Source organism: Impatiens glandulifera, chromosome 3 (genome assembly GCF_907164915.1).
Source record: "Impatiens glandulifera chromosome 3, dImpGla2.1, whole genome shotgun sequence".
In the NCBI taxonomy this organism is placed as follows: Eukaryota; Viridiplantae; Streptophyta; class Magnoliopsida; order Ericales; family Balsaminaceae; genus Impatiens; species Impatiens glandulifera.
Window position 1 is genome coordinate 52,985,720 of NC_061864.1, and position 13,340 is coordinate 52,999,059.

Here is a 13,340-nt window from a genome sequence, read left to right on the forward strand (position 1 = left end):
GACTTGAAGTGGTCGATGGAAGGCAATGAATACCAAACAGAAATGAAGGTAATTTCCATGGACGGATATGATATTGTGTTGGGAATTGAATGGCTGATTACTCTAGGCCCGTCTTCTTGGGACTTTAAAAAGCTGACCCTATCCTATGAGAAGCAAGACAGAACCACGGTCCTAAAAGGAATTCCTCGGTCGCAAGCCAGTTTGATGCATGGAAACCATCTGGAAAAGACCCTAGATGAATATATTGTTGCTGCCAAAATGCAAGTAAAGAGTAAGCCCGAAGGCCAAACTGTTTCACTCGCGGCATTGACCTTGGAAGATATTCATAATGATTTAATTAGAAGCTATGGCTCCTTCGATGTTGCTATTATGCTGGTTCGGGAAAAAGACTTGGCCTGGATTTTTGAGCCAAGTATGGAGTTTAATCGAAGTTGGAAAAAATTATTTTTGCACCAGGCGTTGGGGACATTGCAGCAACCAAGGCCAGCTCTAAATACTGAAAAACTCGACCTTAGGTGCACAGAAATTCCTCACATGGGCGGAGTGACAAACGACCCAACAGCGCAAAAGACCGCAAGGACCCGGCCAGTTCCACTATTGAAGCGATTCTGCCGAAAGTTTTTTGAGAAAATACAGTCTTATGCTGCGACCCTTGCTGAATGTGCCGAAGCCCGACCGAAGCAATAGTTTTGAAGTTGAAGATGCGTATTAGAGGCTGACCAGTCCACGTTCTTTTCGTCAAGGGCGACGAACCTCGAAGGGGGGATTATGTTATGGGCTGCTCATCAAAAACCTCGGTCCTAAAATATTTTATGCACCCGTCTCTCGGCCCAAGTGTCCACATAGGCCAGTTTATGTTTTTTATGGAATAATTCTGTTTTGTTTACTTTCTCTCTTATTTCTCTTGAACTGAATTCTGTTATTTTGAAAGTTTGTTGTAACCGAATACTCTTGGGTAAACCAGCCTCTTTAAATGGTGATGCCCACCCCACTTTTTGGGGCTATGAATTGAATATTTTGGAACTTGGTGCTCTAAGTTATCTCTCGGCCCTCCTCCCCATTCTTGGACCGCTAGGTGTAATCTAGTGGTATTTCTCTTCTCCCCTTTGGCTCTTCTCTCCTTAACCTCGAATTCTCATCTCATTCTATGTCCGCTGCGCTTGAGAATTGAATTCTGTCCCTGGTCCCTACAATCAAGAACTTGTTTCTTGAATTAAAGAACTCGAAAGGCTCGGTCATAATTTAAAATCTAACAAAATGTGATAAATTTCTAGTTAATATGAATAAATAAAATAATTACATAAGTTTATTGACACCTATTAATGTTTTTAATTGTTGTAATATAAGGTAATGTTTGGTAAGTGGTACAAATTATATAGGGTATAAGTTGTATAGAGGTATAAATTGTAACGAAGTATAAATAATATAGGGTAGTATAAGTTGTATATGTTATTGATGTTTGGTAAGAATTTTATAAAAATGGTATATGTTGTATATGGTTTATAATTTTGTGTTTGGTATAAGAATGTAGTATAAGTTGTATAAATAATAAATATTAATTTAAAATTATTATTAATATTATTATTTTATTTATTTATTTATATTATAAATAATATTGTTTATTATTATAAACCATTGTTTTGTTATTATTTAATAATTAATGTAATTTTAATTAAAATATAAAAAATTAATTATAATATAAACGATAAATTATGTTTATTTAATTTTAATATTATTAATTATTTTAATAAAATAAACTAAAATAAAAATATTATTTGTAATATAAGTAAATATAGAAAATAATAATTAATAAAATTATCGTTATAAAAATAAATAAATATTTTTTAATTAAAATATTGACTATTTAAAAAATATATATTAAAAATGATTATATAATAATAATAATATTAAAATTAAATAAAATATTTAATATATTATACAATAATATGTTATATATAATATTAATAAAATATATAATAAAATATATAATAAAAAAATAAAATTAAATTATACAAGGATAGTGTTGTACCTGGGGACTAGTTACTATTTTATACCATATAAAATTATATAGGGGTATAATTTATATCAATAATAAAAATGTAAAAGAACACCATATTAAAACCTATTAAAACACTATTGTACTATACCAATAGTGTAGTACCCCTCTATACCTCTAACCAAATATACCTTAAAGAGGAGGGATAGATGAGTGAATTTTTGAGAGGAATTAGAAAGGAAATGAGATGTCATTGTATTAAAAAAATGATAAATGAGGAGATTAGAAAAAAAAAGAAAAAACTTATTATTTTTTTGAATTAGATTGTTTCACTTAATTTGCTTTCAAATTCCCTCGCGGAGTTCTGGTTTTCCGATAAATTGGAATAGTTGAACTGAATTTCGAATCAGTCTTTAAGGCGCTGAACCAAGAGGGGTAATGAGCTGAAACTGTTCTATTTCTACGGGTTCAAGGACTGAGTTAGACTAAATATCAAGAGAAAGTGTTCCCAAGAAATATAGTGAAAACTAGCCAAAAACAAAGTGAATTTAGTCACAATATCCCCGTTATACTGATTAAAATAAATATCATGGTCATTTCATTTTATAAATTATTAGAAAACGAAGACAATTCACAGTGAAATTTTAAATCGTTTTGAAAATTCTATTTTTACATTTCATCAATAATAAACCTTAGATACTCACGGTTGAACATTCATATTGCGGCCGCCGGCGTTAGCCAACTTCCGATGACAATGCCGACTCACCACTGACTGAATCCTGTCTCTCTCTTATACCTAGGGTTAGATCTTGGTGGTGAACAAACTTGAATGGACTTTAACCTTCACTGAGACCGAAGATGTCGGTTACGGACCTAAAAGAGAGACATATGACTGCTGTGGAGAATGTCACTTCTCTCAGGGAAAAGTTGAAGCAGAAGCGTATTCAACTCCTCGACACCGATGGTTTGCATTTCGATTTTCATCTCATTCCTTTCTTTCTTTCTTTCTTTCTTTCTTTCTTTCTTTCTTTCTTGCATTTGTCATCGATGTCGTCTTTCTTCTTCTTTTGCTAACTTAAGTAGCCGTTGCTAACTACAGTAGCGAGATATTCATTATCACAAGGTAAAACTCCGGTCACTTTCGGCCCGACGGATCTGGTCTGTTGTAGGACTTTGCAGGGACATACCGGAAAGGTAACCGCTCTTATTTGGCTCATTATGGACTTTTTTTTCTCTGATGAGTTCTGTGTAAATAAGAAATTCATTGCATCTCCAATGAACAAATGATTGTAAGAAAAGAACATATATTTATATATACGTATATATTCTTCCATTAAATTGACCTAGTTTGGCTCATTCAACTTTAGATAGTGTAACATTAGAGATGACTTACAGAAAGAGTACTATAGTGGTGTGAGATGAATGTTGGAGTTACTAATCTCTTCAATCATTAGGAAAAGCTCATGTTCTTTCAATATTTCCTTTCATATGGATCTTATTATGGGTAATCAGATATGTTTATCAATAACACATTTTCAAATTCTTAATTCATAACTATTTCTTTGAGATCATGTGATCATGGTCAAGTATTCTACAAAGGTTGAGAAACACACGAATATGCTCCTAAACTTTCTCTTAGCTTTTCCCCCCAATTTATCTGCAAAAATAAGCTGAAGTGTTTTCGTCAACACCCATCATGTGTGATTTACTATGTCAGCCAAAAGTCGAAAGCCATAAATAAAAGATTTCACAAAAACTGAAAGTTGGCCAAACTTTTGAAGGGAATTCATCCAAATCACATACATCAGGAATTCAATCAAGAAAGATTGGGCATTGTAGTTACATGTGACAGAAACACTTTCATTTAGTTTCTTCTGTTAAAACTGTGATGATTTTGCTTTAACTTAGTAAATTGAATCAAATTAATGTTAGAATCTTGGCATGATTATAGTTTCTGAAAATAAAATTTTCAGGTCTACTCATTAGATTGGACTCCTGAAAAGAATCGGATAGTCAGTGCATCACAAGATGGAAGACTGATAGTGTGGAATGCTCTCACAAGCCAGAAAACTCATGCTATAAAGTTGCCTTGTGCATGGGTCATGACTTGTTCCTTCTCTCCATCTGGTCAGTTTGTTGCCTGTGGTGGTCTTGATAGCATATGTACTGTCTTCAACCTAAATTCACTTCCTGACAAGGATGGGAATCTCCCTGTATCAAAAGTGCTATCTGGGCATAAGGGCTACATCTCTTGTTGTCAATATGTTCCTAATGAAGATACTCATCTAATTACCAGTTCTGGTGATCAGACATGTGTTTTGTGGGATATAACCACAGGCCTCAGAACTTCTGTTTTTGGCGGTGAATTTCAATCTGGCCACACTGCTGATGTTCTTAGGTATACTTTTCTCCCTTCACTTTCAATTGGCTCACCCTTTTGGTTGCTTGATTATGATATTCATGTAGCATTCTGTCCATTCACCATCAGTTAACCACCTTTAGACTATCTGATACTCAGGCACCATTTTGGCCATTGAAAATGAGTGCATCATAATGAAGTAATGGACTTCCATTACTTTTTCTTTCTTTTGTTGTCTACCCAAATACTAGTGTTGGTCGTACTTACTTTTTTTTTCAAGTTTGCCAAAAAATATTGTCAAATGGAATGGTACATCCAGTTAATTAGATAAACGAGACAATGGACCCATTATACATGTTCTAATGAGGCATGCTTGTACTTCCCTAGAATGCAATAAAACTATTTGATGGTTGAAATTATAGGTGATGTGATCAACTTTAAAAACAAAATAATCAACTAACCCAATATCAGAAAAGCTTTAAATGAGTAATATCTTTAGAGATTCAGAGTTTGTTTGATCTTGATTTTTTCTTTTTAAAATATATTGTTTGATAAAAAGTGGATTATTTGGGTAAAATGACTAAAATATCTCTAATAATTAAAATGTAAAAAAAAAATAAGAATTTTAGTTGATGATTTGAATGTTTGATGAAATAAGTGATTTATGATAAATCCAAATAAAACACATAAAAACTGAAATGATCCGATTATTTTTCATATCATGATCAACATGAGAATAAACTGTTGGTAACAAAAACAACCCAATATGTTTTCTTTTTATCCTTTCAGTGTCTCAATCAGTGGATCAAATTCAAGAACATTCATATCTGGTTCATGCGATGCAACCGCCCGATTGTGGGACACACGTGTTGCTAGTCGAGCAGTGAGTACATTCCATGGACACGAGCGAGACATCAATTCAGTGAAGTTTTTTCCCGATGGATTTAGGTTTGGAACAGGATCAGATGATGGGACTTGCAGACTCTTTGACATCCGCACTGGACACCAGCTTCAAGTCTACAGTCAACAAAACGATAAAAACAAGTCTCGTGTGACATCAATAGCATTCTCCATGTCAGGCAGGCTTCTCTTTGCTGGTTATACAAATGGAAATTGCTATGTATGGGATTCTTTATTGGCTAAGGTACTTTACTCTATTTTCTCTCATGTTCTAGGATTTGTTCATTTATTGTTAGCCATTAAATTCATTCCTTGTTATTTTTCTCCATGGTTCCTTCTGCGTTAACCACAAAGAATGGTGTTGATTTCATTAGAGCCTTGATGAGACTGTAGAATAATATGTTGATCTGGAATTTATTTGGAGGAGGATAGATATAATAGAGGGGAATAGTTCTTGTAAAGTAGTCCCTTAAGTATTAGTTAGGACTTAGGAGATAAATAAAGTACACAAATTGGTGAAGGATACAATTGTAGTTCTTGATTAATGATGTGTATATAAATAGACTATTTATAGTATTTATGTATGAAATGATATAGGACTCAAATAAGTGTAAGAAATAATTTCTCTGTTGAGCGTTTATTTTTTGTTGGAGTATCTCATTTTGTTTTGTAAGGTCATCCTTCGAGTCTTTGCGTTGTATTATGCTTATTTGGAAACATTTTTTATATTTGCATATGGGTCTGACTATGAAGCTTGATGGGAAACCACCAATGAATTCTGAATATAGATACAGATACATCTGGTATAAAAGGTGTAATTGGCCAAAATACACTGAAAACCATGCCACCTGTAAACACCTTCAGTTGACGATCGAGTTTTTTAGTCCAATCGGGATCCCACCATCTGGATCTACACCTTAATGAGAAATTTGGTTCCAATTTTTGTGGCTCTCTTGCTTGTGTGAATGATTTTAAATAACCCATTCCACAATTGTCCCCTTTTGTTTTTGGTATCATAAAAAAAGGAAACTGTAGTGATTGTTTCTTAGAGGTGTTAATATTTTGTGCAATCATAATTCCTCATCTTCTCATTCCGACCTATAGGTGGTGTTGAACCTAGGGTCTCTTCAGAACTCACATGACAGTCGGATTAGCTGTTTAAGCTTGTCAGCCGATGGAAGTGCCTTATGTACAGGAAGCTGGGACACAAATTTAAAGGTACATTTTGTTATCTTTCTCTTTAGGTATTTATATAGTGGATTATGTAAATTTACCTTATATAGTTAAACTGTTGTATGGTAATTTATTGAAATTTGAGAACTTAGATTTACAACTTGTAATGAATATTCATTTTCTTTTCATTGCAGATATGGGCCTTTGGGGATGGTCATAGACAAGTCATTTAGAGAACGGTCTAGACAAAACAGCTGGAGACCAGACCAGGTTTAATTTCTCGACATAACTAGATTAACTTCACTTCTGAAATTAAAGCCTAACTTTTGATGAACTGAATTCAACATTTTCCTCTCTAACCTTTCATTGCTGTTTAAACATAACTGACCCTGAAGTGAAATGAAGAAAAGTTCAAAACTAATAGGGAATAATAATAATAAGACACTAATAGGATCATATCGACTTGTGGTCTATGATATTCGATGTGGGTTATTTGAATTTAATCTCAAATAACTCAACATCGCTTGAAAGTTGAGATTTCCCTGTTTCTCTTGTTTCTTCTCTACATGGAGCATTTTTATTATGTATTTATATCCTAATGTCTTTTTACTAAATAACTAGAAAGCAAACAATAATGTCATAAGAGAAAAACGACAGGATTTGCATTATGAAAATATATAGTGTAAATAACAGTCAAACCTCTTTTCTCTATACCTAAATCATCTGCAGACTAAAAAACAACCACAACTAAGTTTTTTTTGTTTGTTTTTTTATTGCAAACAATTTTCATTTACTCTTCTTGGGATCTTATTGCTGAAATGAAATGAATATAATTATCAATTTGTGGCTACATAAGTTTTTCTTTGCTGGTATTACTAATAGAAGCCTTGTGGACTTTGTTTTCGTCCCACATTAGATCGCATTTCTTGAGATTGGACAGAACCCGTAGGAGAAGGGTGTCCAAACTCACCCGTATTTCCTTGTTCTCCACTGCTTGAGAATTCTTGGCTAGAAATTGCACCAGTCCCTTTTAGCTTCTTCATTTCCGATGTTTCGTATTCGGAGCTCGCAGTTGATAAAGACATGGAACTGTTTGTATGTTTCATCCCTTCATTCAATGCCTCCAATGATACATCACCCTCTAGTGCTCGCACAATCTGTGTTTTTTGTATAGAAATCCCACCATAAACGTAAGCAATTTTCTTTATGATATTTTAATTGATGATTAGATGAAAATCTGATTTATTTGAATACCCAAGAGGTTATTTTTAAATATGCTCATTCAGTGTAGGTTATGAAAATCAGGTTATTTGATAACTTCTTTTGATTTGATGTAATTTTCTTTTCAAATTTCAAACAAAAGAAGTTCTCAAATAATGGGTTGTAAATCAAAATAACCCGTCAAACAAAGCATGATGTTTTATTTTTTCAAATAATCGATTTGTTTTAGTAGTTAGAACTGATTATTTTAGTATTATTTGAGTTAAATATTAAAATGTTATCTATTTTTTAATATTTATGATGTGATTGTAGAGTTATTTGATTAAAATCAAATAACCCTGATCATCAAACCAGGCTTAATATTATTATTGAATACATTTTGAAGAGTATACTTTTTTTTTATGAAGTATTTTGGTAGATGACTTAAGTATGTAATTAGGCAGTTAATTATTTGATAATAATCCACCATTGTTCATACCTGGCTCATCTTTGGTCGCCGTCTAGCAGAGTGTCTGATTGAAGCGGAAGCACACGCCACCATTCGCATCATTTCATGGGGATCGTATCTTCCTTCGAGTCTCGGATCCACCAATTCATCGTAGCTTTCACCCTCCATGGCACTTGATAGGATTGGCCTAGCCTATTTTCGCCACATCAATCAAACTCACTCATTTTACGGAGATGTAGATTATTATAATTACTATTATTACTGTTAAGGCGATTCTTACCCAATCCACTAAGGTGTCATCATCGTTATCGCTTGTTATATCAATAGGGCGTTTTCCGGTTATCAGTTCCAAGAGCATTACACCATATGAGTAAACATCAGATTTATCGGTTAGCTTTCCTGATGATGCATATTCTGGAGCTAAGTACCTAAGAATTTTTAGAAAACAAATTAGACCCTTTGAGTAAATTGTTTTTAATATAAGATTCATTATCTCATAATTTAAATTTGAAATTTTAGAACTCTTTTTGGGGATATTAGTAGGTTTTTTTTTTTTATTATTATTAATGGAATGGTATATGCCATTTAGTCACTCAAATTCCACTTTTGAAAAAGTAAATAAATAGAACATTTATCTTACCCAAAGGTTCCCATAATTCGTGTGGATACATGCGTATTGGTATCATTAGAGAGCTTAGCCAATCCAAAATCTGCCACCTGAAAATTTATTAATTTCCAAACCCTAGTTATATAAATAAAGATACCTTTGTTATTAGTCTCTCAAAAGAAAAAGAAAGAATCTGAAATTTGTTATATCATCAACCTTAGCTTCAAAATTTTCATCAAGAAGAATGTTAGGAGCCTTAATATCTCTATGGATAATCCTTGGATGACCTACAAATCAAAAGCATAATGTTGAGGCTAGTTAGTTATTTTTTCTTTAAAGTTAAAACATTTTTGTAACTCCGCTCTAACACAAAAATGATGGCGTAAAATATAATCTTACAATCTTCGTGAAGATAAGCAAACCCTTTCGCCGATCCGAGAGCAATCTTTAGCCTTGTCTGGAAATCCATTACAGCAACTCCTTTTCCTGGAAAAACATTATTATAAGTAAACATTTGGATCCATTAAATATCTTGTTAATTGGGTTAAGTCGGTTTTTTCGATGTTATATTTTATCATGACCACACATCTAATCGTTCAATAGAGTAAATTGAATATATCAGAATTACGATTGAATATATTGGGTCACTTTCATGTTTTTGTTTGGATATACGACAATATTATCCACAAATTCCGTTCCCTTTTCTGAAATAATTTCAAACTTACTGAATACAAACTTATCAACAAAATAACAATTTCAAATATATTATCTAATTAAATAAAATACCAATAAATTTAATCTTAACTAAATATATTAAATAAGAAATAGATATGAGTTACTTATTGCTATTATAAAATGAATAAATTTGTGAAACTATTAAATATAAAAAGTTATAAACTAATTTTTTAAAATATCTAAATTATAAAATGAATAAAATTATAAAAGAATTTGAGATTTAATACTCAGAATAAGGTTTGATGGAAAGATACAACCGTAAACTTGGATATTTTAAGAACTATCTAAATGAATTAGTGTCTTATTTCTTATTTTTTCAATTATTCCTACCAAATCACATATTTTTCAACGAGGATGCTTAATTTTCTTTTGTAGGGAATTTAAGTTTATCACAAAACAAACATTGTTTTGATGAGTAGCAGTTTAAGTCGGTTTTTTGCGATTAAACGCAAAACTTGAACCTTTCCGACCCTATTCCGGTCGGTTCCTGATTTATTTATTTTAATTTCTTCGGGTCGGTTTAGTTCGATAAAAACGGATCAACGGTTAGGTCACCCCTATACAATTTATATAAGATTTATAAAATGCATAGATTAGATAATCTTACCATAAAGATGATGTTCGAGTGAACTATTAGCAACAAATTCATAAACCAACATCCTTTGAGATCCTGCAATGCAATATCCAACCAAAGACACAAGATGACGATGATGAACCCTACTAATAATCTCCACTTCCGCTTGAAACTCCCTTTCCCCTTGTCCACTTCCCGATTTCAAACTCTTAACCGCAATCTCTTTACCATTAGGCAACACACCTTTATAAACATACCCAAATCCACCCTGTCCAAGTAAGTTCTCCCTAGCAAATTTCCCTGTCGCCGCCGCAAGCTCGTCGTAGTTAAACGTGCTCTTGTTGAAACCAAGAGCTACGGTAGGATGAGGCGGCGGCAGGGCTGTCATTCTTGGACCGGAGGAGAACCCACCGGTTGAACCAACCTCGCTGCTGCCCATTCCTGGCGGAGGTGGTGGTGGCACCGCCGGCCATTGCTCGGAGCTGACGTGGCCAGGCGGCGGTGGGATTCCGTATGGCATGTCTTTTGATGAGGAGTTCCAGTTATTTCCTTGTTGGTATTGATCGCTGTAGTTAAAACCCACTGCAGAAATACTTGTTATAATTTTTATATATCATACAAAAATTAAATTAAAATTAATTTTTTAATTTTGTAACATTTTATTTTTACTATTTATATATTATTCAATTTGAGTTTCTGTACTAACTTAAGTTTAGGTTTTTTTGGGTAGATTTTGTTTATTAATAATTAATATTATTATATATATATTTTTATATTATATTATTTAATTTATTAATTAAAATATTAAAATTCTTTTAATTTAAAATTTTAAAATTTTATTATTATTATTATTATTATATATTAATACATTTTAAATATTTTTATATAAAAAAAATCATATTCTTAAAATCATCTTTAAATCAATATTTTTTAACTAACCAAATTATTTAGATGAGAAGAGACCAAAGATTTTACAACCACCTTATTATGAGTTTGTTTGATAGGGAATTTAATAAAAAAACTTTGAAGAAGTGAATATATTTTTAGTATTAATATAAAATAAAAATATATTTAAAAAAGTAAAGATATTTAAGTAATTTGATTAATAAATTGAATAATATAATTGATGAAAAAGTGAATGAAATGATATTTAATTATGGTTAGATTTAAAAATGAAACAATAACTTAACAAGGTCAATTAATTTGATTTTTTTTTTGATAAATTTAAATCCATCTTATTATATTAGTCTTCCAAATTTATAAATTCATTTAAAATAATTAATCAAATAAAATTAACTATAATATTCGAATATAATAATTATTTTAATATTTTTTTTATAAATATAGATGAAATTATAAATAGATAATTAGATTAGTTATTTATTTAAATAAATTATATTGTTTTTTTTTGGTTTAGAATTAGATTGAATTATCACTAAATAATTTGATTGTATTAAAAAATATATTTAAAAAAAATGACATACTTTTATTGCCGTCTGAATTTTGGCTGTAATATTTCATCTGATCATGATCCTTCATTTTCCTTTTCTTTCTACAACAGCAACATATCAGCACAAACATCAAAATCAAAAAGATCCCCACTCCAATAAGAACACCGGCGATAACCGCCGCATCATTACCCGACGATCCATGATCATCGGACGAGCCACCGTGGCCAGACGACGGCGACTTATGGACAGGCGAATGCTTTGATTTTGACGACCCTTTTGGTGGAGGAGGACTCTCGTTATTATTATTATTATTATTATCCGGCGGCGGGGGAGAAGATTGATCATCAGGCGGCGGTGGCGGCGGCGGCGGTGGAGGCGGTGGTGGAGACGAATCGGTTGTCGGAGGCGGTGGATACGAGTTAGAACTACCGGGTGGTGGAGGAGAATCAAATATGGAAACTTCTTCATCTAATTTGCGCGATAAAATGAGAAATTTTGTGGTCATTTTAGTTGTTGTTGTTGTAATTGTTGAGGATTTAGGTGTTCGGAGACCCCTCCTCTCCTCCATTAATGGGCCCTGTTAAGGATTAATTAAGATTTTGTTTGTTTGATCAAATGATGATGTTTAATAATTCATGTTAAGATGAGAGGGAAAAAAATAAAAAAAAATGGAAATTACCTTTTTGGAGGGCAATTAGGAGGACTCTCAAAGAAAGGAGAAAAGGTAGGTTTGCATGGTAATACAATTGCATGGCCATTAAACACAAGGATCACCGTGTTTTTCTTCCTAGTAATTCTCTTCCACTCATTTTAATTTTCTTAATTAAGCTACTACTATTATTATCCTACTTAATTATGATCACTCTACTTAATTGTAATCTTAGCTAGTTTTCCTTCTCATTTTCTTAATTAATATTCAAAACAATCCTTCCTTTTTAATCATAATTAAAGTAGGACGAATATCGCTCAAAATTGATTGTGAGGGGTTATATTTAGGGATGACAAACCTGTATGTCCAATACACGTGGATACTCAGTCGGATTCGAGTATTTTAAATCGAGTTCAAATCGGATATGGGAAAGGAAAAGGTACCCGGTCAGGTATAAGGTTGGGAAGTGTGCAAAGACCACACCCGATACTCTACTATATATTAATATTAAAAATATTTTTTTATTAAAATTTAATTGTGTAACTTTTCAAATACTTTATCATAACAAAAATTCAATATTTAATTTGGAAATTCACTATCCATTTTAAATATAGTCAAAAATACACTATACTAACTTTAAATTTGTTATATTTAAAAAAAATAAATTTCTTTACATAAATCTTCATTTTCAACTTTTATTTCAACTAGCATTTAATGCAAAAATAAATATATAAATAAAATATTATTATGTATTAATATTTAAATAAAAATAATATTATTTAAATCTAATAATTTTAAATAGATTTAATTTGTAAAAAATTGTCAAAATTTAATATTAACATACATTTTAAATTTATCAAATATTTAAAGTTATAATTTATTTTTAAATTGAAAATTATTTTATTTATTTAAAAAATATTTAAAAAAAGATTAAATATATAAATAATAAATTACACGCAAACCTATCGTGTAAATTGATAATATCCATAAAAATAGTAGTTTAGACTTGTCGAAACTAATATTATTGTTAATATACTTATTTGAAAAATAAAAATATTATAAAAATAACTAACCGATTTATTTACAATTTTTTTTTTATATTTTTGTTGATTTTAATTATTTAAGAACTAAATTTAATAAGCATGAACATTTATAAAAAAATGAAAAAAAAATTATTATAATAAATAAAATATTAGAAAGTATTCAAAATTAATATATATATATATA

At 31.2% G+C, this 13,340-nt stretch overlaps 2 protein-coding genes across 2 annotated transcripts; one reads left to right on the forward strand and one right to left on the reverse strand.

Moving 5' to 3' along the window:
- The first annotated feature begins 2,698 nt into the window (after positions 1-2,698).
- Positions 2,699-8,381, forward strand: LOC124932349 (guanine nucleotide-binding protein subunit beta-1-like). The gene is made up of 7 exons (XM_047472969.1): positions 2,699-2,960; positions 3,096-3,190; positions 3,970-4,394; positions 5,145-5,499; positions 6,360-6,473; positions 6,623-6,698; positions 8,157-8,381. Exons 1-6 carry the CDS (start codon positions 2,855-2,857, stop codon positions 6,659-6,661), a joined length of 1,134 nt encoding a protein of 377 aa, XP_047328925.1. The 5' UTR covers positions 2,699-2,854; the 3' UTR covers positions 6,662-6,698; positions 8,157-8,381.
- LOC124930373 (proline-rich receptor-like protein kinase PERK7) lies at positions 7,289-12,032 on the reverse strand. The gene is made up of 8 exons (XM_047470724.1): positions 11,498-12,032; positions 10,047-10,595; positions 9,104-9,190; positions 8,921-8,991; positions 8,738-8,814; positions 8,378-8,525; positions 8,128-8,289; positions 7,289-7,585 (listed from the first exon to the last, which is right to left on the reverse strand). The coding sequence occupies exons 1-8, from the start codon at positions 12,030-12,032 to the stop codon at positions 7,304-7,306; spliced, it is 1,911 nt and encodes a 636-aa protein (XP_047326680.1). The 3' UTR covers positions 7,289-7,303.
- Between the last annotated feature and the right edge of the window lie 1,308 nt (positions 12,033-13,340).